This window comes from Aythya ferina (assembly GCF_964211825.1).
Source record: "Aythya ferina genome assembly, chromosome: 13".
NCBI lineage: Eukaryota > Metazoa > Chordata > Aves > Anseriformes > Anatidae > Aythya > Aythya ferina.
In genome coordinates this window covers 5,762,233-5,787,317 of record NC_140311.1, presented here as the reverse complement: position 1 = coordinate 5,787,317, position 25,085 = coordinate 5,762,233, and the positions used below count along the sequence as shown (strand labels likewise).

The 25,085-nt window shown below is 33.7% G+C and overlaps 1 protein-coding gene across 4 annotated transcripts in view; it reads right to left on the bottom strand.

The window, feature by feature from the left end:
* The window catches only part of DIAPH2 (diaphanous related formin 2), a 222,071-nt gene that overhangs the window by 32,674 nt on the left and 164,312 nt on the right, over positions 1–25,085 (bottom strand). For 3 of the 4 annotated variants that reach the window (XM_084534183.1, XM_084534185.1, XM_084534186.1), the window contains one exon: positions 10,653–15,549. The exons of the other annotated variant lie outside the window; for it this stretch is intronic. In XM_084534183.1, coding sequence (XP_084390309.1) covers positions 15,485–15,549 — 65 coding nt within the window. In that variant the 3' untranslated portion in view covers positions 10,653–15,484. Of the gene's footprint in view, positions 1–10,652; positions 15,550–25,085 lie in introns of those variants that run through there. 4 annotated transcript variants of the gene reach the window in all.

Here is a 25,085-nt window from a genome sequence, read left to right as displayed (position 1 = left end):
ATAGTGCCAAGTTCTGAGAGATGTGCCAAGAGATTTGAATCTATCCCCTGAACATTTCCCTTCCATGATATTTCCATCAAGTGATAGGGGCCTTTTCTAGAAATACTTATACAATCATTCCTAAATAAATATTTTCAAAATTTAGTACTTTTATCACATCCGTGGAGTTAAAATGTTTGCCATCCTTCTGCTGCAGAACATTTTGTGCTACTATGGAATTCCTGAAAATGACTGGCTCACTATCGTGGAAATCAAACCCAGGTTGCACCTGAAAGGGGTCCCAAGAAAGTCATCACACAGATGAAAATTTGAATGTCATCTGAGTATCACTGTAGTTACAATGATGTGTCTATGTGGGAAGGAAAACTGCTTGTTTCTTTGAGGAGACTTGTTGGTTCAGCAACTGACCTCTCCTGATATTAGTGCATACCACTACAATCAAATGCAATATCTGAGCCTTATTTTTCAATAGAAGTCCATGCTAGCAAGGTAAAATATTAAGTTAGGCATACAGAAATGTTTCTTAGGGAAGTCTAGTGGAGAATGTCTGACTGACAGGCAGGAAGAGAAAAATCTACTAATATTAAAACAAAAAACAAAAAACAAACAAACAAAACAAAACAAAACAAAACAAAAAAAAACAACAACAACAGGCAGTGTTGATAGAGGCTTCCTCCTCTTCTCTTCTTCCCTCCCCACTGCCTTGCCAACATCATGCTTAATTTGCATGGTCTGGAGTGGCAGTGTATCCATAGAGTGAAGGAGAGTTACTGCAGTGCAGAGACAGATCTTGGGATCCCAAAGCCTTACAAGACCATTTCAGGAACCAGTGAAGAACAAAATGAATAACATTAAGAATGTTATTTTTAATTGTATCGACTCAATTTTCTAGGTGAATGGTACACTGGCAAATGAATTATGTGATAAAAATGGATGGTCTTATGCAGCAAAGTTGAAAGAATAATATTACTGTCAAATAAACAAGGAAATTATGAAAGTAGATGGCAGGCTTTGAATCTCTGTATTCTCTTACGATACCTTTAAATATTTTTATAACAAAAACAGTTGAAAATTCAAAAATTAGAAAGGTAGTTTTCTTCCATTTTACACATTCTTTCTGCCTTAGCTTTAAAGTCTGTTGTGATTACAAGGGTTTTCTGTATCTTGTACAAAATGGCTGGCTTGAAGCAAAAATATTGTACTATGTCAAATAAAACAAATTTAACACCAATCAGCTGCATTAATTGGAATGACAGTGACATTCTGCACTACACTTGAGTGGAAACACCTTATAGACAAAATGCCTGACATTTGACTGTGATTCTCTATTTAGATTTACCTTGTTTAGAAATGCAGCTCCTAAAATTGAAAGCATAGGATTCATTCAAAATATAGTAGCAGTTATAGTAATTGTAAAACGTCTTAAACTTTCTACACTACAAATTCTGCCTATAGAATAACATTCAGAAAGTCTCCAAGTCTCTCCTATTTTAACAATGTTAGTGCAAAGAACCAAAGATAAAACAACAAACCCTACTGACTTAAAAATAAATGTTTCCTTTGGTATTAACCTTGCTACCCTGAAATCCACTTACAATTTTTTCTTTTTTTCTTTTTTTTTTTTTCCTTTCTATTCTTGCTTCTCCTCCTCCTTTCCCCTCCCCTCCCCCAGCACTACTCCCTTCCAAAGGAGTAGTTTGCCAGTTAAGACACATCCATAAACTCCTCTGCTCAGGGAGAGGGGACTGAGACCAGGGATAAAGCTGTTGTTTAGTTTTCAACATCAGTTAATCTTTTGGTAAGACTAATTGTCAGATCTGGAAGAATTTTTTATTGTAGAAATTTGTTCACTGAAAATCAATTAACACTAGCAAGGAGAACTGCATAAGTAAGAAATTATAAATAAGAGGTAAATCATTAATGATAATTATTAACAGGATTGAAGTCTGCTTTTAGATGAAGGACACTCCCTTTTGCAGGTAGTATACATCTCAGCAATTTATGGTGACACACAAATCTAAGCCAGAATTCTGAGAATAAAACTGGAATTCTCACTCAACTCTGGACAGCAATCACAAACCACATTTCTAAAGAAATCCCTAGAACAGATACCTTAATCATGACACAAACCACAAACTTCTGATTCCAATGAACAGCTGCAATGTCTTTTGCTTTCAACAGGAATCCTGTGTGCTGAATTTTCCCCAACATAATTCCCCATGCATCTAAAACTGAGAAAAGTTGACATGACTGAACTGACAATACTTCAAATTCAGATCTCAATCTTTCTAGGATTTTTTTTTTTTCCTAACAATTAAATAGAATATTTAAGAAAGAAATGCTAAAAACAAACAAACCAACCAACCAACAAAAAACAAAAAACAAAACACATACACACACACAAAAAAAAGCAATAAAACACAACAAACCCATAACCCATAGGTCCAAGGACACAAAGAACTTTTTCTGGAATAGACAATGATAAAGAAGCTCAGAGTATTTCTCCCATGTTAGTTCACTGATTATTAAACTGGTTTAAATATGAGCTATAGTTAGAGCAGTGCAAAATAGACTTTTTCAGAAATTACATAGAACTTTTCCATTTCATATAATTCTGCACTATGTTGGTTATGGGCTTGCAGTGCTGATTAAGTAGATTTCTGCATCAAAAATGCAAATGTATACATATTTTTGATGCAAAACACTCTTTGCTTGAATGCTATTAAGTCTGCTGTGATACTGGCCTGTTTGTGCTCAACAAATTTTTCTGTTACTGAAACTTCACAGTAGATTATGGACTCAAAACAGACCCACTTGGGGATAAAGAAAACATCCTTAAAGTTATGCAAAATATTCATAACAAAATGCAAATACTGTTTACAGTTCTCAGACTCTCAGTAGAGCAACTCATATTCTAAACCATAATCACCTAGAAGCTATATGGAAAACTTTTTATCAGTCTCTGTACTGGACACTTACGTTATGGTCTTGTATGACAAATGTTACAAAAAGGCCCAGCACAACATTAGATATAAAAACACCAATTTTAAAGTAAGGATGTTTTTAGATACATTGAACACCAACACATTCAGAATGGCATTCACTTTCACTAAGAAAATTTTCCAAGAAGGAAATTCAGACAGGGGACTTGTTTCTAGAAGGAGTGAATGTGTACAGTTTAAGGATTGGGTTTTAATTCCACTATGTTAAAATACAATGAAAATGAATTGCGCCAAAATAATTATTCACATCATACACTGCTGGGCAGTTGCAGATTGACATATTTACATTTTGCCAGAATAAGCAATGCCTTCTGAGAACTATATACCTCTGCTTCTTTAACCCTCGTATCACTAATTAATACAATCCTTGTCATCTTTGCTCACTGACATATTGAACATATAACTTCTCACCCCTCCATGTACATGTACCTTGCTGTCTTCATTCCCACTGAGTAAAAAGTCCTCTACATTTAGGACCAAATGTTCTGTTTCCTAACATGCTGCATTAATAAACTAATGACACTTCTGTCAGTCTCTCTTGTGATAAATTCTGCCTCCTCAATAGATGTCCATAAAATAGTGCATATACCTCTACACCGTACCGAACTCAGCCTCACTGATTCACAAAACAATTCTGGAGAGTAAGACTATAGCACAAAAAGACTGGAAGTTTGCAGAAAAACAAACACAAAGCTATATGAATCAGACCTCCATCTTACTAAGATCCTTTGTTAGTTTTGTGTCTCAGGTAATACACATTTAGGAGTCAGCTATTTTTCAGCAAGTATAGGTAAATGAATTATGTTGTAGAGTTTATACTCACATACAGGCCTTTATCGGGTGAAGTGTATCTATGTGAGTAAAGATGGCTGTTCCCATTACAATTACAAGGACCTGTCCTCACTGTTTCAATTTGCTGAATTGTTTCTTCAGAATTTTCTCCCACGTTCTATTGGATTATTGGATATTCCTTTTTTTTTTTTTTTTTTTTTTTTTTTTCCAGTCTGAAAATGTGTAGAAAGGATGTTCACTGATAACTTTGATGTTCTGCTCTGCAAAGGGCTACCATCAAACTGGCAACTGAAATTACTGAAACTAAGACAAAACAGCACCAGACAAAACAGGTTGTGAAAGCGAAAGATTTCAAAATTTGCTCCGCAGGTAAAAAAAAACAAATGTGAAGTTAAATAGATACCTTCTGGTTTAAATTCACTATATGTATCCTTCCTGATCATTTGCTCCTTTTAGGCTTGGACACCTCCATTAAAGAAATCTGATGAATTAAAGAAATGAAAGAAAATTATGACTACAATGGTACTTGATAGTACCAAAATGGCAGGCTATGTCTTTACTACACATGAATACTTGTTTAATGTAGGAAAACTAGTACACTTTCTAAGGGAAAAAAAAAAAAAAAAAAGAAAGAAAGAAAAAAAAGACTTAATGATGACGGATGTGTTATATAATTTGTTTCCTTGAGTATACTATGTAATCCAGTAAAAATGTAGTTTTGCTGACAGTTTTTTTTTTTTTTTTTTTTTTAATTAATTAATTTATTAAAGGCTTCCCCTGCTTAACTACATTAGAGCAGATATCTCTTAACTGTCTCGATCAATGCCATGACTTAGCTGGAACTGTCAAAGTACACCTCTCCTCAACTGTAACACCATTCATTCATCTGACTCAAACCAAAAACCAGTAATAGTGAAATGAGTGAACAATACAAAAAATTGGCTAAGCAAATAAATATTGGTAGTAACCAATATTTAAGACTAAACCTGGCATAACTCTTCTACAAAGTATTTGAATAATATGCACAAATGAGGTTTTAGTTTGATTTTTGAGCAACCAGGTGTAGGGAAAGGTCCCTTACATGGCAGTGGGGTTGGAATTAGATCATCTTTTAAGGACCTTTCTCAACTCAACCATTCTATGATTTTCTAATAGTTCAAGTTCCTCAAGAGATATTGTTCAACAGATGCACTTTTGTTGCATACCTAGTTCTCTGTTTACTTCATATTTAGTGTTACAAATTTTGCTTAAAAAGAAATCATGCTTGACTCTCATATAATTTCATGTAGTTCATAAATAAGTTGCTTCAAGTCTGAATCACTTGGACAAAAAATAAAAAGGAAATGGCTAAGAGACCTTTTGTCTACTATGTCAGTTCTCTGCCAAATGCAGGAATCAAAACCACTCAAGATTTTACAGGGCAAAACAAATTATGAGCTCAAGACATACAGTAACTAAATGAATGGAAAAGGATGACGTTTCTCTGATACAGTTCACTAAAACCCATAAAAACAAAGTTTATCCTCTTTAAATTGTTCCTTTGTGTAAAAGGGATTATATTTTATATGATTTAGCGCTTCTTTAAATGGTTGCTGCTGTAAAAGTAAGATTACAGAAATGAAATTATTTAGGAAGAAAATACAGGGACAGATGCAAAAAGGCCCCCAAAGCACCTAAAATAGTGTTTGTAAAATCATTTAGCATAGCTATGCTTTTGGCCACTTGTGTGACTTGTGTCTCCTCCTCTTTATGATTATTACATTCTAGAAAAACTGCAGTTTAAAAAAGTGCCATGTCACTTCAGCGGTAGAGATGTCTGAAAATATAAAAGTCAGTAGCAAAGCAGCTCCTTCTGTTTCCACATTTTAAAAAAATGACACCTTATATATATAATAAAAATAAAATAAATAAATAATCTTTTCAATTTTAGCTTTACAAATTAAAAAATGACATTAGAGTTGGATGGGGCTTTGAGCAACCCGGTCTAGTGGGAAGTGTCACTCCCCATGGCAGTGGGTATGGCATTTATATGTCATTATATGGCAATTATATGACATTTAAGGTCCATTCCAACCCAAACTATTCTGTGATTCTATGTCTGCTTGTTTATGGCATTTCTTAAGTGATTTGTTAAGAGGACACTCACAATTGGTATATGATCCACTTCACATAGATGTAGGACTGAATTTTGTTAGTGAATTGCTGTGGCAGAAATGCCTAAAGATGTGCACCAAATTTCAGCAGGCAAGAAAATTATTATTTTTAAAATGCAGTTTAAATAGTTGGAACTCAGTTATGGCTGACAGGGAATCAACTCCTACCCTTAACTCTTCCCTCGCACTGGCACTTTTTACATGCTGTACAACAGTATTAACCTTATGGACAAGCATGCTGGTGCTTTCAATCACAAGCTGAAGAATAAGAGCTGAGCAACACCTTGTGTTGGTTGATAAAATTAACCATATGCTGTGATTTTGCTCCTTTTCTTCCCTGATATAGCAAATTTCTCTCTCTGCTAACAATTTCCATGTTTCATCTTTTGAGGCATTTACATGTTTTAATTTCTTTATAAAACACCAGCCTTTCAGAAGGCACTTGATAACACTATTTTATATGTATTTTGTTCTTCTTCATTTCTTTCCTATGCTTTCTGACACTATTCATTATGTCAAATGTTGCTTTCCAGTGTAAATCATAGTTCCTTGAGATATTTTTTGCCAGATTGAGAGCTGAGACTGACAGCTGATTATCACTATTCCACTTCCTTTTTCTTTTTTTTTTTTGGCAGTTGTTCACTATTAAAAAGTTAGACGTCTGTCTCCTACTCACTTCAATTGAAGACAGTTCTTTTCTACAAATGTTTACTATATCCAGTTGGGTAGGAATGCTACAAAGTGATTATTTATGTTGTTGTGAATGACTGCAGATTATTCTTTTTTTTTTTTTTTTTTTTTTTTTTGTTACTATACTGTACAAACATATAAAGATGACTCAAAACACATTTCCATTATGTTTAGTTAAATTCACAATAACTGGATACTTGGAAACATTTTCTTCCCGACAGAATCCATACCCAGTTTTGTAATAAAGAATTTCTAAAATAGTTTTTAAACTGATATAGCAATTAAGCTTACCTTTATACTTCAGAATATTAAGTATTCAAACCTAGGGAACCAGCTACTTTTAGCAATGAATGAGATGAAAAAAATTTATGTGATAAAACAAAGCATTCTATCACCTTACAAGAGATATTGCTAAAGAAATCATCATGCTTCAATGAACTCATACAAATTGATCTTACCCATTTTTTAAAACAATTTATTTGTGCTCCAAGAATCAAAAATTATTTAAAGCTAAATATTTAGGTGGGCACCTGCAGATGGTCTTGGGGAAATCTTTTATATGAAGAAACAGTTTTTCCTTTCATTAACTTAGCTTTCATTAAAATGACAGATACGGATAATCATAACATGTCTTCTAGATGGGGTATATATTTCTGAAGTCCACAGAAAAGGTGCCATTTATTTCAATCAATTTCAGAGTACTGGCTTAAAGTGAGCACAGCCAGGCTCAATATGCATAACCCACACAGCAGCATCCAGATGATTGACTATAGTACACAAACATTATGATAATATGTTAGGTAACTGCTCTCATAATAATAAACTGAAGAACATTTAGGATGTCTGGCTTGGTTTATTAACCAGACCTAAAAATCCAAATATGAACCATATATGAAATCACTATAAATTATATGGAAGCTACAATTTGTACCTTAACACTATCTAGCAAAAAATGACGCAGTTTTTGTGTCTATTAGCTCTTGAGGTAGGGTTTTGTTTCCCTTAACACCTGCTCTGTGTTTTAGCTTCTGGTACCAGTAGGTCATAAGAAGCTATAAATTACCCTCATTACCTTAATCATAATCGTGTTGTTAAGTAAGCTCCTTTCCATCATAACATAATCACATTCCAGCATCTGCATCAGGCTTTAAGACTTCCTATGGTTTATGAAGAACAGGGATCTGAGTCAATCAATACAGAAAGCATTAACGTCATGCAACATACTGTATATGTGATAGACACATTTGCATATCATTATAGCTGCAACAGTTCTATGATAAACTTACATACCTAAAGTGAATAAATACAAGGAGTTGTTTCAAATAACACATGCAGGTCATAATGACAAAATATGTTTTGCATTTCACCTGCATATATCTCATTTCACAGTTTCAGGTGTTTTTCTTTTTCTTTTTCTTTTTTTTTTTTTTGTTTTGTTTTGTTTTTCTTCTTTGCTTTTCTTTCAACTGCAATTTAGTGTTGAGACTTCTACAGGTGTTGGTGCTGAGGGAATATAAATAGGTGTGCAGACTAACTACAGAAATCTGCTAATGTATTACCCAAGAGAGATAAAACAAACTGAATTTAGATGACTTTATCCAGACATTGCAGGGAAAAATTTCTTTGCCAACCTTTCAAAAATCAAGTTGATAACAGCATAATTTTATGCAAGTTTTGTTAGCTTATCTTTAGTTTAGAGGTGTGAAAATGAAAGTAGTTGGGCTAAGAACAGAATCAAAGGACCATCACCACCAGATTTTTACGCTGTACCTGTAAACAGGTCTTTCTTATTGCACAAAATTCCTCCACATTGTACAAATGTAACCAAATATCCCAAATATCATTTCTTTTAGATTGTTCTTAACCTTTATGGTACAAACAAAGCTGAAAGATGTGAACAAACTGTTGCAATAATGCCTGAGCCTGCAGTGTAAAACTGTAACTTTGAGGAAGCAACAGCTCCTTGCTTTTCAGGCAGGGTCTGTGGTACTAGAGATGTTGCTTGTCCCCTGCCCAGTCTTCCTGCCCTGCTAGGAACTGGCCTACAGCTACATCCTGCTTTTTAAAATTCCTTTCCAAGACCTGCCAATCAAAATGCAGCATTCTGCACTATTCCAAAGGCAGATAACAGGACTGCACCAAGCATAGCCTCATGAGTAGACAGATCTGCCTGCTCGAACTTTCACTGCAGAAGCCTGGTGCTTGAGCCAATCCGCTTCATGTGTCTGCAATTTGGGTCTTCACTTTTTTTTTTCTTAAAGACTTGCGGACTTCGGAAAGCGCGCAAGCGCTCACAGTGCTTTTCAATCATCTGTGTTTCACAGATGATTTTCCCTTTAAGACATAGATCAATTATTTCAATGGAAGAAAGTTTGTCATATTGCTCTTATGAAAACCATGCCTGAAGACCTGGCTCTTTTGCCTCCCTGTGAATGCATCTACAAAAGTATTCTGCAGGCTGTTATGAGCTTGCTCTGCATGTGGCCTGAGCAGACAGGATGAGAGCCAGCTAAAATCAAAAAGCTGTGTAATTTTGTTAGCATGGTGCACAAGATATCCTTTGCCTCTCAGATGGGTTCCTTAGGTTGGCTGCATTATAATACTAACACATACAAACAGCTTGCAATACCTTGTGAATTTAACTGGACTAAATTTAGATTTTTGCTCACATTGTGCACGCAAAAAAGAAAAAAAAATCCTGTATGGGATTTTTTCTTCTCAATCTCAGTTTCACATCTATTGAAAGAGCCATTAAATATAGCCATTAAGTACTCATCAAATACCTCCATGCAATTCAAATGAATGTTTTTTATAATTTTACCACAGCCCAGTAATACTGATTCTTATGAAACAAAAACAAACAAACAAACCAACAAACAGAAAAGCTAATTTTGAGATGATGTCTGGAATAAATAAAGGAAGGAAGGAATATAGCTCAAAGTTACAGAAAGGATCCAAATGTAAGGAAGCAATCTAAGCATCAGAGAGCCAGAATTTGCTATTGTTCTCATAGAATCACAGAACTGTCTAGGTTGGAAGAGACCTCAAGATCATCAAGTCCAACCTCTGACCTAACGCTAACAAGTCCTCCACTAAACCATGTCACTAAGTTCAACATCTAAGCATCTTTTAAAGACATCCAGGGATGGTGACTCCACCACTTTCCTGGGCAGCCCTTTCCAATGCCTAACAACCCTTTTGGTAAAGTTCTTCCTAATATCCAACCTAAAATTTCCCTGGCGCAACTTTAGCCCATTCCCCCTCGTCCTGTCACCAAGCGCACTCAGAGAATTTCTTAAGCATGTGAGGAAGCAACAGAAATAATTACCATTGAGAAAGGTATTAAGGTTCCAGCTAGTTATTTGAGAAGAAATTCTGCCTGCTAACCTCCCAAACACAAAATATCTAAGAGGATAATGGCAATTCTAAACTGCCATGCAAGTAAGAAACATTAACCTAAAAATAAGGAATGGGCATATGGTGCATATATGTGTAAGACATCATTACTACATTTGCCTAATCACGACAATCATAGCATTTACATTTATAGCTCGCACTTTGAAGTTTTCATTTATTTCATGTTATTCCCATATCTTTCTATAAAATTCTAACTATAATTCACTTCATTATAATAAAATGGTGCATTAAATGATCCTTTGGTGTATCTTTACCACATACACAAAGTTACTCGAGGAGTGTTATACCAAATTGGCTGATCATATTCATTACAATCTCATTCAGTTAGAATCTTAAGCTTTTATTCCAGAAATCCAATGTGCTGTCTATATTTTTGGGCAGTTCAATCTGTTATTGTGACATCATTTAATTGTTTAAGGTGTAACAGACTGTTTTGAAAGTCTGCCAAATTTCTATTCTGTAAAAACCATTTTGTGACGGAGTGAAGAAGTAAATACAGAAAACAACAACAATAGCTGTCTAACTGAATGACTACGTCTCTGCCTTAAAAAGTTGATAAAGGAACCCAGTCACTTAAAATAAATATGGACCCGTTAAATTTCTTTAGTGATTCCCTTTTATTGTTATTGTTGTAAAAATAAAATGGTATCACCATAATCTGTACATAAGTTTTCGGTCATTTTGTTTTTGAAGTTTTCCTCTATTAGAAAAAGTATAATTTTCCTCAAAATCAAGTCAAATATACTTGACACTGTAGAGAAGAAATCCAAATATCCAAAAACCTTAGAGAGCCAAAAGTGTCACTGAGTAACTTCCGGTAATTTCTGCATTGTAATACTTAATGAAAACAGGTCTTAAGGTGATGATACTCTATTAGTAATAATCGTTATAAAAAAGTAAAACATTGGCGCACCTAGCAAAATTATGTTATGTATATCTTTATTACAGTTTTCAGAATACATGGATAAACAATGGCCAGGCTGTAATTTCATCAAATTCCTATTTTAAACATCACATACAAACACAGAGCTGATTAAAAATAGAAATGCATGAGTTTTGTCACTTTTTTTTTCTTTTTCCTTTTTTCTTTTTTTCTTTTTTTTTTTTTTTTGGCATTAGGAGTCACATGACTTCTAAAAGGGAAATCAAATGGTGCATGATACTGACTAACCTGTAATCAATTATTGTTCACTTTCTGTGGCATATGTACCACCTCAAACAGTGCTAAAAGAAGCACTACAGTAACAAATCTTTCTCCTTCAACATTTTTCTAATGACATCAATAGGTGCTAAGTGACAGTTTGCAGCACTGCAGAATTCACAGGCCTACACAACTCCCTTTCTTGCGCAAAAAAGCAATATGTGATCTGAAATAGAGACACCTGAAGCTGAGGGATTTGGCTTCATCTGCTTTTTTTATTTTTGTATTTAATATTTACATTGTGTGTGCATGCGTGTGCATGTGCAGAAGAAGTGATGTGAAGATTTCTTTCAATACTTATATCAACATGAATAACTTGCAAATACATTATGGCACATAAGAGGCGGGCTACCTTTACATTGCTTCATCTCATTTATGACACCTGAATTCTCACCAATTCAAAGATTATTCTTCTATTGAAGAATAATCCAGCCAAGCCTTTGTTTAATGGATAAGAAGCAATATACTTAATGTAGGTAAGTTTGCTCCCACTCCCACCTATCACCAGTTTTGAATATTTACTAGCTATACAATTTTCAACATAGGAAGTACTAAATTCACCCATCAAAGCATGATTTGCCTGAGGGATGCAGAAGTTGAACACTGCAAAGTTTTATTAATGAAAGCTATACAAGGATTTCCAGAGCCAAACCTAAAACTCAGCCAAATTCTCAAGAGTTTTGCAAACAATTGTGGGATGACTTTGAAGTAGGTCACTAATGAATTGTGTTTTGGATAGAAACCATGAAAACATTATGGTTTTTACAGCATTTCTCTGAGGTAGTACATATACCACACACAAAAGATGCAAAAATATACATATATTCATTACTATTTGTATATTACAGAAGGGAACTATGGGAATGTTCGCATTTGTCTCAATTTTCAAAAAAGAATCAATAATTTCAGGTAACATTTTTCATATTGACCATGGTTATTTAAAACCAAAACGAATTATGTAATAATAACTTTAGGAATACTTCCTGAAGTTGTTTCTCAATGCCCTCTGAGGTACTAATTTTGTTTTGGCTTTAGCATCAGTTCAGAATATGGTTAACACAAAACAAACACCCCTATGTGCTGGGAAAGTATATTTGCTCAATCACAAACAAACATACATGACAACTTGTGTTGCACTTTTTTTCTCAGCAAACTGCATAAAACTGGAGCAAAAGATGTCTAGTGTCATTTCTGATCTGTACAGCCAGCAGTTTTAAGCAACAGAGATGTATATTTGTATATGATTTAAACATTTCATTCCCATGTCAATTGCAGATTTAATTCAATTCATTGCAAAGGTAAGATTATTTTCCTCTTAAATAAACTAAGAAATGTAAACAGTGTAACATCATAAAAAACTCCTCAGTACTTGTAACCGGTAAAATGTGAATGCAAACAGATGTGCTAGTATATTGTTAATATAATGTCTCAGAGGACATATAGTGAAACATAATTAGCAAGAAATTTATGTATGAAGCTTCCAGTAATTTTCTTTCTGGGATTACTCTGAATACAAATATAATTTAACTGATATATTTCATTTTTTAAAATTAGAAGATAAGGCAAGTGCATTTCTGAAAAAAGGTGCTACTCCTCTACACTTTTAGATAAACATGTGACAACTCTGAAAATTAGATCAATAATAAAAACATTAAAAATAGCTGCAATTTAATATAGACTGAAAAACTATCAAAAGACAAAGTGACCAGCATCAATTTCAGAAAATATTTTAGACTTCATAAATACGAGCACCCTATATTTACATAAATCATCTTCTAGTTTTCCTTTGAAAGACACTTTTGTTCTAACAGATATGTCCATTAAATAATATAAATGTTTCAAATACGAAAAAAATAGTAGTAAAATAGAAGTATCAGATGATGATGTTATTTTGGATTTGCTTTTTGCTAAGATTTGGTTCTTGAGAATCTGCAGTCAGCTTTTACAAACCTTTTAAAAAATTACAACCATGGAAATGAAGAACTTCTGCACTAATTACTGCTACAGTATAAAGATTCTACTTTGAGCTTTTGAGTTTTCACATATAAAGATTATATCAGTACTTGTAAATCCCAAAATGCTGATTTTAAAATTTGAATTTTAATACACTGTTGATTTCAGTACGAATTTATACAGACATGATGCACCTAATCCTTTTAAACTGGCTTTGCAAATTAAGCACAGAGCTGCAAAATTAATAGTTCAACTTTAGAAAGTTATGGTTGAGTACAAGGGTTGATGTTGACCTTAAACAAAACAGAATAAAATTCTTTGTATCTTTTACTGAAAAACAGAGAGAATCCTGTTGCATGCTTTTTTTTCTTTTTTTTTTTTCTTTTTCTTTTTTTTTTTCTCCTAAGTACCATACAAGTCTTTTACTTTATTACTAAAAATCACAAAAAGCCCCAAACAGTTTAGGTAGAGCATTAGTTGACAGTGCACATTTCACCAGGCTTCAGTCGCATTTGTATGTTTAGCGATATAGCAATGGGCAAAAACTATTTACTTTGAAGGCTAAGAAAAGAAATTCAATACTACTCTGATAAGGAGCTGTATCTTTTCTTTCAATAATTGGATATCTATTAGATATTTATAGTTTGAAATTATTAGAGTTTATCCCAATCTAGCTGGATAGTCTTTAAAGTAGCTTACCAGAGAAGCAAAAAGAATGTATTGTACAAAATGCTTGGCTCAAGCAGTAGTGCAAAGTTATACCACCCCAGTATTGAATGCTCCTGTAGAGCTAGCAGTTTGTGCACAGAAAATAATGTGACACCTTGCCTTCCAAATATTCTTTACATAACATTAAAAAAGATGTTCTCCATAAACCCAGGCAATATGTGTACTTGTAATAATTCATCAGTGAAAAGCAGTAATAATCTGAGAATAAGTGCCATCTACTACACCATATCCCATTTTTTTTAAAATATCATAGCTGAACAACATACATATTTGACTGAACTCCCTCTCAAAATCCTCCATCCCATCCAAATTAGCAATGAGCCTTCAGTAAGGATGGTGAAGACTGATCTGAACACCAAAATTGACTGTACATTCAACTAGAATCTGGGGAGAAAAGGAAACTGTAGTTTCTCCTTGAGTGACAGAACAATACACAGTGTCAGCTACTAAACTGACTGCTCACCTGAGGTACTGCAGTGCAGGGGCCTGTATACAAAGTAGAATGGGAGTAGTTTTCTGAAAAATCAGTCTGCTGCAATTATTGTTCACTGCTATATAGTGCTCCAGGTGGAAAATTTGTTCTTAGCTGCTAAACCATCAGCACTAAAATCTACCAATAGAGATCCTGCTACATGTTTTACCTGAGGAAAAACTCAGAGGCAGTCCTGAATAGCTTTGTAATGTAGCCTATCTCTGAAAACCTACACAAAGGTATTTTTAGCATAATTAAAATAGGACAATCATATTTTCCCCCAAATATCTGTATAAAGAATATATAAGTGCATAATTAGAAAATTCCTCTGTAGATACAGTTAAAAACATATTCTGCCCTTGATATCATTAATTTTGGTAAAATCCTTTTTTTTTTTTTTTTTAATTTTTATTTTTTAGCAGTGATAAGTAAATACACATCATTAAATCACCAAAAAGTGTAGATATGTGGTATTATCCTCCTCGCAGCCAAAATTGCTGGATCCACCAGGCTTTACATTTAGATATGATTTCCAGCAACCTGACCAGGTTTTTATGCATTGCTTTTTTTATGGTTACAAAAATGATTCTGATATTGTACATCAGCTCATCTCTGAATTTATTAACATACAATTTTATTGTTTTTTCCTTTCATGTCCAAATGAACTGCATATGGAATCCACAGCTGTATTCTTTCAACAAAATTGTATTTTCTTACCCATAAAAAACATATCCTAGAAATCCCCAACTTCATGTAAGTTGCCAGCTTGAAAAAAAAACAAAAACAAAAACCAACAACCAAACAGAAAAAAAAAAAAAAAAAAGAACGAACATAAGAAAGTGAGACCTTACTGTTTAACACTGTTTACAGATCTTGGTAGTTGGGGTAATAAGACACAGTATGTGGATTATTTAGCAATAGCTTTTAAAATACATAATATTTGTACATCTATCTCATGTAATCAATACCAGCATTATTTTATGATCACTGCCAATTTGTATGATAAACTCGTTTAAAGGTATATCCATTTAATTGTTAATAAAACAATTCACTAAATTCTTTGGCATCAGAAGAATCATACAGCTGCGATTGTTCCATTGTGGCGAGAACGAGACCTTTCCAAAGTTACTTGTCTGTTATCTGTAATATAAAGAGAAAAAAAACAAATCACCATAAGATTTGAAACATGGATAATGTGATGTCAAAAGGTTTCCAAACAGTCCTGAAAACCATTTCAAATGATATGTAAATAAGTAACTAGGAGACTGGATCAGAGAAGTTTCACACCGCAGCTGCCAGACTGAGTTCAAGAGTTCTGCAATCAGCAATAAATTACTTTCTTGATTAGAGAAGCTGGGTGATAAAAGCATTGAGAGAATCCTGAAACACTGTCCCCTTGGAAATAGCACACGATAACTAAAAGTCTGAGTAAAAATCTTATTTTATAAACAATTATGTACAGAAGCTCTGGAAAAATACATTTCAGTACTCATCAGATTGTACTTACCAAAGAAGTGATGGAAAGCCTACTCTAAGATGCTACAAGTACAAAAGTGCTATAACTATTCACTATAATTTGGTACAGAGTTAAAAATAGAACAGTTAAACCAACCACTTCCTAAGCATTTCCTGATTGTACAATGTGAACAACTTTTAGTAGGAAATATTACACAGTAATTATTGCAATGAATAATAAATGTCTTTCACATGAAAAGAAAACATTCATGAACTACCAATCACATCTAAATGCCTTATAAATAAAGTTTTAATGTAATGAGTACACACATACAAAGGCAAAAAATCAACCCCCACTTTATTTTCTGGATATTTTAACCTTTATTTTTTTAAGATATAGTCCTGCTGCACCAGTTTATTTTTTCTGTCACTGTTTACTTCTCTTATGTCCAACTTGCTGTTCTTTGCTTTGTTTATATCAGCAGAAGACTTTCATTGCTACAGCATCATGGCATCCCACTACTATACAGCTGGAACTCATAAGTACTACTGGAACATTTAAAAACAACAGTAACTGCTGAAGCAGAAAGTCTAATAAACTGCAGTCAAACAGGTTTTCTCAGCTTTTTGCAAATTAACTGATTTAGTTGTTTTTACTTCCACAATGCAACAGGCTATAAAGGCATGTGCTACAATGGGAAAGCACCACATTTGGGCCAAAGCAGAGGAGTGAAAATTCATAAGCCGTGAGACTCTACCCCATCTGATGGACAGAAATGTATTCTTTGAAAAAGATATGGACTGCATCACCATGCAATCCTAAACCAACAAAGTTCTAAGCTAACAAAACCAGAAATGGTCTAAGCACATTAAATAAAATTCCAGAGTAGACAAAGATCTGTGATCTGTTTCTGGACAAGAACAGAGTATGCCTGTGAAGACCGCATGGGCTCTGCAAAATCAACCTTTCCTTTCCCTGATCAACACAAGTGTTTCCAATATTATAGGGAATTATAGCTCCTTTACCAAGATTATTGGTTCTTTTTATAGTTCTGCCTTGCCTTCATTTCCTAATGAATCTATTCATGCATAAAGTATTCAAATTACCCTAAATCAATCTGTTTTGCATGGGAGTAAGTCTCTACACTGGCTGCAGTGTCACTAGGCACTGGAAATTAAAGCATAGAAATGGTGTCTAAAACCCAAGAAGTGTTATCAACACAAATGTGCTGCTGTTCATCTATAACAGCTATGAGTAGAGTCCAGTGATACTTGCTCTCAGTGACTAATTTAACTGTTCTGGGAATAAATATCTATAACATAAAAAATACTTGTGGAAGCGCTATTTACATGAACACATCATTCACCATGTAATGTGAATCTTGTAATGTAAGAAAACAAACACAATAAGCTGAATGTATAAATATGTGTCACACAGTAAACAACAAAAAAATTACATTTAGACAATATATTATAATTTTTTTTTCAGTGATATCACCCTTCTGCCTTATACTCTGTATGGGTAACATATTAGAATTACAATCAATTAGAAATACAGGGGAGAGGAAAATATTTTTGCAAAAATGCACTTTGCAAAATGTGTTTTCCTTTCCTTAATGCTCCTTCATTACTTCTGTTATTAAAAGAGAAGTCTCAATAGCTGCAACAGATTTATTAACTCCATAGCTTGTTATCAGCATGAAACTCAGTTATATTAGGAGAAAAAGAAATTATATTTTACAGAACTGCAATATTAGGATTAAGTGACTTTTCCACTTCACTTTCTACTTATCCACTTTGCCAGGTAGTACCTTTGTGTTCTCCTAATTACAAACATTTTTTTTTAATGAACAATCAATGCTAGTAATAATATAAATTATGTGCAATCGAACTGACTAGTTATGAGACTGAGATATCTGGTAAGAGAAAAAGGCACATTCTACAAAACTATACCTTAAAGGTACTCAATTAGAATTTGTATAAACCTGTAACAACCACAAAAAAATTATTTGTGTTAAAATTATAAATCTACTGTAAACTGCTATCTTGGACTTGGTACCTTAGTTGGCTAATTCACCAGGATTAAATTATTATTATTTTTTCAGTCACTGCATTAAAAGTGTTTTTGTGCTGTATTAACAGCAAGCAATTCTAACAGGAAACTAAATTTAAAACCTTCTTTCTCTACAGACCTTCCTACAGTACTCATCAGAAGACTATCTAAGTTACTCCTAGATGTGGCCAAGATTAGCACTCCTAGAATAACATTAAAAACAAAACTAAACCAACAACCAAATATGACTGGTGGAAATAACTACTGTTTTTGTTGATGTTTTTGTGTTTTGCTTATTCATTTTAAACAAGAGATTGAAACATTAACCTAGATGCAGAATGTAAAGTGTCCTATATATCCATAGGGAAATGGCCTAAGAACACCAGGGCTTTGAGGCAAGAGTACTACCAGAACCATTTGTCTTCCTATAAGATAATGGTCACAGGACCCTCAAACCTGGACAACATGTATTTTAAAGAATGTCTTAGTTAATCACATTAACAAAAACAAAATAGTGGCAAAATTTTGAATCCAATAGAGAGGTAGTGTATGTCACTGGGTGTTCAGCAGGGAGCTGTTGTGCTGGAGCACATGCTGGAGGGCACAGTAAGGATAATGTATTTAAAAAGCTCACACGATTAATTTGCATATTCACAGTCACTACTTTTTTGTTTTTGTTTTTGTTTTGTTACCTACCCCAAGTTGAAAGAATGAACCTTCCCATAGCTGACAATAAAAAAAGATGTTTACTGCTCAGAGAAAGTAGGTGCCTGCATATATTGAGTTGAAAGAGACCATATAAAGGAGTTACTCAGCAATGAATAAATGAATACAGTATTTCAGATTTCATCTTTTTGCAAAAGATGCAGAAATGCATCCTGTAAGGGAATTTATAAGTCTTATGCTTTTGGGAATCAATGAAAGTGCCTGAATCAACTATGTATTTATTCATTCATGTAAAATTTTGTTCACTGGGAAATCCTGCTGAAACTCATCTTGTTTTCCTGAGCAACCCAAAGGAGTACACTCACAGGTCCTTGTATTTCAGCACACACTATGAACCATATAACATGGAAAACAATGAGAAGACCAAAAAAGATTTACATAGGTATGGAATGATTACAGTAAAAATGAGTAGGTAAACCACTTATTATGTCAAACAGATAAGCTGTCACAGCAGGTGTCTATTCTCGGGGGAAAAAAGACATGTGAAATGACAACAGTATTCCTGCTTTAAAAAAGGTGGAAGTCCAAATAACACTTCACAACTATCACTTTTTTCCGACTGAGATAACTAAGTATTTCCTATACACTGTCATTGATTAAAAATGGGACAAGTTACAGTCAATTTAAATCATGTTAGTCTGGATAGCTGCTAGTTTTCTTCTTCAGCCATCTACGCACAGGGAAAATTAAAGCCAAGTTACCATGTAATTTGATATAACAGCATATTATCAACTGCTTTGAAGAAACCTAATGACAAGAATTAATTTAATTATTTTTCTATATTGACTGTGTGCATCTTCATCATCTTAGCTTACCAAAAGTGAAAGGTAAAGCTTTTTGGAAATTGTAATTGAGAGAACATAAGACAGAAACAGAATGGGTATCATGTACCATAACAGGGAAGCCCATCTCAGGCACTTTCTTAACAGCTGAATAGTGCTCTCTATATTGTCTGACCTATATCTATGACATTATTAGTTGTAGTTTATATGACATATGAACTGAGAGATAAGTTAGTCAAGGAAATTAAGGACTTCAAAACTGTTGTGTCTAGCACAAAATCTTTTGAGAAACATTATCCTGAAAGAAAGTATCTCTAACTTCAATTCTGTTAAGACTCAGTTCATTTCTGTCAAATTTGATTTCAAATTGATCTTTCAACACTTGCAGCCTATATTAAAAAAAAAAAAAAAAAACAACACAACAAAACAAAGCAACGAGGTAAGATCAGCTATGGAAGACAAGTAACACCTCAGAAAGCACTCTGAAACAATACTCTCCAGATCTACATTGCAGACACATGAAACAAGAAAACACAAGATTTCTAACTGTGTTAGGGGAAACGGTTAATGTGTTTTGTTTTGATTCTTTAGTATTTTAAAGACTTATTTCAACCTCAACTGGCACCCTACGTATGCCTGGCAAAATCTGAACTAGACACTTTATAGCCATCTCAGACAGGTAATTTTACATGTATTTGGATTTTATATTTTTGTAACCAAAAATGAAAAAAAAACAACAGGTTATACAATTTCCCTGCTCTCAGCTTTTATTCCTGAACAGAACCTCAAATTTTGATAATCAAACTTAAATGACAGCTAAAATGGTTATTTTAGCCGCAAAGAAAATTGAGATTTCAAGGAAAATCCTGGTACATTTTGTTTTATGTCCAACCCCAGACTCTGATGTGCATGCTGTGTGATACCTGAGCATATAAATAGAATATGGCGTCATGAAAAAGAAACTTACTCTCAGGCTAGAGAAACAGCTGCATTTGTCTTTCCTTTTCCTTTTTTTTTTTTTTTTTTTAAAGCTCTGACCATAGTTGATACAGTCAACACAATAAAAATAACACCTTTGCAAACAAAATCTGTGATATATATATGAAATCTGTAAATAAAAAATCTGTGATACAAAAGCTCAGCAAGTTCTGCCCTGCAAATAAATACTTATCATATTTAGAACTGAAGAAAATCTAATAAACTTCAAAATTTATAGAATAAAAATAGATTTGTAAATCTTATATTTTTGTAAACTTTGTCTGTTTAAAATATTTTTATTATTACTTAATCCAGGCTTTAAAGATTTTACAAAAAATCCTAAACCCAGTAAGTTAACATTCCTTAAAACTTTAAATGATCTACTTAGTACTTGAATTTGACTTGGCTTTCTTTGTTAATAGTCCCACTTGGGATATGCATTGAAAGTTCTTCCACAAGAGTTGTGATGGAAAAGCCTGACTTTGAGACAATACATGCCTGCCTCAGGGGTTACAAGACAAATCAATCTATTTTTCTCCTTTCCTCCAAGGGTAATTGGCTTTTAAAATTACAGAGAAAAATAGGTCTTCATGTCAGTATAAGGCAGGCCCATATACAGCCATTTTCCATTTCTTCGTCTTTTTGAGTTCTTAGCTGAGAACTAAAGGTGGATTAAAAAAAAAAAAAAAAAAGAGGAATGACTGCATTGAGTTGAAATCATCTCCAATAATAACACTGTGACCTGCATCTGAGTCTGGAATTTACTGAAACCTACTATGAATAACTGTTATTTTTCTCATCAGTATTTTCCTTCTAATTTGTGATAAAATTTACTTCTAATAACGACTTGCTTCAAAACAGTGAAACTCACAATAGCCTTCAGGTTTTTCTGATTGCTATTAACTGAGCTTTGTAATATATTACTCATGAGAATTTCTTACTGGAGGTATGATATGTGAAAATATTTTCCAAAGCTTAAGATGAGTAATCAGCTAAACTCATACACAAAAACAACAGCAAACTGTTGGAAAAAGTCAAAATAAAGTAGTCCTTTAAAAACTACTAAAATTCCCTTGAAACACAGTACTGAACCTGTACCACTAAACCTTTAATGTGAACTTGCTCACTGGGACTGTGTATACAGGTGTAAAGCAATTATTAGATTTGATATCTGAATGAACTCAGGCTCCCATTAGAGCTTGAATGCTTCAATAACCCTATTATTTTCCTTCCAATGCTCCCAGACCTGATCAGCTTAATTATTCTGACTAGTGAAACATTTAGGACATGAATGTATGATTTGTTTTAAATCAAAAGAGACAATTGAAAATACTACATAAAATAACATACAAAAACCCCCATGGGATAAATGTGATGTGTCAAATCCTGGAAAAAGGTCAGATCCAAGTAGCAGTAACAAAAAAAAAAAAAGGGGAAAGAGATACACTGCAATAAAACTACATTTATTCAGACATTTTTCATTGAACTTTTAATTTGTATCCTTTATTGCATTTAATGTACCATAAAAAGATAAAAAGGTATATCTTACTAATCGAAAGGGTAAGGGTATTTCAGAGAGTAAATAACTTAGGTCTTCTTTGCTAAGCTAATAGTCCCAAAGCCCAAAACACAGACTAACTACTCTTTCATGACTACACACAGACTTTCAGTAGTTGTTCAAAAGTAAAATATATTGTCTAATAAAAAGACACATTTTACATTGGAGATGACAGATTTGCTGATATAAAAGATGTGTTTCCCAATTTTAACTGTACCTGCTATTTTACTGTTAAGGAAAAGAGAGAGGGCAAAAATGTATACCCACATTTTGTACAGATTTGGTACAATGCTAATAAAACCGTAATATTCATAAGCAATTTAATTTAAAATACCTTTCAAAAATGTGTTACTCCCAGCTCCCCTATTAACACTGCTGTTTATACAATTTGTATTTGCCTTGAAAGCAAGTTGTCTGTAAGGTTACAAATATGACAAAGAAATAAAGACAGTAATAGGTTCTGAACTTCAAGTATACGAACAGCCAAAAAGTTAAGCATCTTCTCATCTGAATGCATTTGTCCTTAAAAAGAATCAAACTGACATCAAAGTGGTCCCCTTGTCCCTTGCCTCCTTTCACTAATGATATGTAATGGCTGCTGAGCCTGCAATAAACGTGTTTATGTCCAGCTAGATTGCCATCATTTTACAATCTAATCTGATACTTTTAAGAAAGAGGAAAGTCATGAGAGACCAACACCAGCTTGTGCTGAAGGCATTTCTTGACATCAGCCTTCACTTTGCACTTCAAATATAAGTATTTGATTTGACAAAACATACAGAAAGTCATGAGAGAAGGCTCTTCACCTCTTCTCCAAAACTGCCTGGTAGAAGTCAATACCAATTCATTTACAAAGTTACAATCAAAAACCACCAGATGAAAGTAAGAGAGGAAGCTTTCCAGCTATTCCTTAAAATATTTTATTAAAGGGCAGCATAAGACGACATTTGCCTCTGTAGGATTGCTCCCACCTACGCTTCTCATTTTTATCACTTAGCAGTTTAAATATGGAATTTACATCTCCCATGTGCAGATGCTTTAATCTTTGACTAGAACATGAAAGTAATGAACTCAAAGCTCTCTGTTCTGTAAAGGAATTTCTTTCAGAACAGGAGTTGGATAACACTCCTGAAAAGCAAGTCTTTCCTGCTGTTTCACACAAAATGGCTACCATTTCCCCCCCCATACCCACACAATCAACAGCCCTTGTCAAAATCAAGGGATTTTTCTTGTAGCATGCAAAAGTCCATTGTATTTTTTTATGCATCAGGAACAAATTCTCTTTATAAAAACATAATTCTGCAGTATCTTGTAGTCTACATATAAAATGAAATACTTTAAATAATACAATAAAGGCCAACTATTCATAATATTTTTTTTTGATTAAATAAAATATCAACATTTTTTATTCATGGCTAGGTTAACATTTACAATTCAGCATTCTGCAATATTTAAATGGAATTGAATATGCTATGAGAAAACTTAAAACTACATCGCTCCTGTATGATTGGCTGGTACGGGCCGTAGCTGTCTGTGCACATCTGCAACTTCATCGTGTAACATTAAAGTAAAGGCCCCTGTTTGAGCCTGGCAAGATGATCTCACTACTACTTGTTACTTCGCTACACACCCCAATGGAGAATAACTAAATACTGCATGGGACTTTTACTATAAATTATTTTCAACAAAGACACGTGCAGATCATGTGAATTAAACTGTTTCTTATTAAAATAATTCATATTAAAAATAATTCAGACTATAAGAAAAATAAATGACAAACTCTGTAGTAAAATATAGTAACTTTGGGGAATTTAAAAGATCAAATTTTATTGGCTAAGCACAGACAACTCCTTTATGATTCAATGTAAGACCTCAAAGCTTACATGAGGTAGAATTTGACCCTTAATGTTCACGTGAAGAATAAAAGCATAGAATACTTAATGCTGTGTCAGGTTAACAAGTTTTTATTATGGAGCTCAAAATAGTTTCTACTGATACCAGTACCTGAGTAAATTTTGAGACTTCCTGTACTATCTCAGTAATAACTCTCTTGGAGTATTGGAATGCAATAATTAACCTAATAACCTAATAATAATCTGGGTGTATTTTCTAAACTGAAGCCCAAGTGCCCATTCAAAACACACACTTGCAGGGTCTGCCAATTTATCCCTTCCCCCATCAATATAGCTCCTTCTGACATACTAGCAAGGACCTCAGAGGAAGAAGGGTGCAGGGTAGTGCAGCAAAAACAGATGTTTTTCAGAGGGTTCCTAACAACCAGAGACTATTTTAAGACAGCCTTAGTAGCCTATTGACAAAGAGTAAGGGGACAACAATGCTTAGGTGTACTATTATTGTCTGCATTTAGAAAGCAGATTTAAACACGCCAGGACTTTTTGAGACCCTATATTAAAATACTACTTCCACATGAGTCTGACTGAATTAATCTATGTTTTTGAAATATATGTATGTATGTAGTATATATGGACGCAACTGCTCTAGAAGCAAAATATCAATACAGACTTTAACTTTTTTTTCTGAGGTCAAGCTTTTCTACATTTCCCAGATGCAAAACAATATACCCTTCCTTACTAAACAATGAGCTGTGATAATGCTGATAGCCCGTATAATGAATTTATTTAGAAAATATCTGTATTAAAAGCAGACTAGATCTGGCTTGATAGACATCAAACACATCCTTATTAGTAACAAGACATGTAAATGCCTATCTCTTTAGGGATGAAGAACGAGATGCAATAAAAAGTTTCAAAATTTTTGTAAAAGCCAAAATGTAACAACAATACCCATCAGGGAGTCATAATTATCTTTTATGTGAATGAGGATACTTGACAGGAATTTAGATTGTAGTTTGCCAAGGGTTAAGAGAGAAGATTCATGACAAAGATAAGCATTGAAATACTATTTTGCATATTAAATTGTGCCACCTCGTGTTTCTTCAAAAAATTATCAGAAATGTTTGGTAGATGACTACCCAATTTGTCTTTACAGTTATACATTTGTGGATATTTCAATTGCTTCAGAATGTGAGCACCTGTACACCAATTTATCACTGAGAAAAATGAAGGCATTCACATTCCACCAACTCCATTTCTCACCAATATTA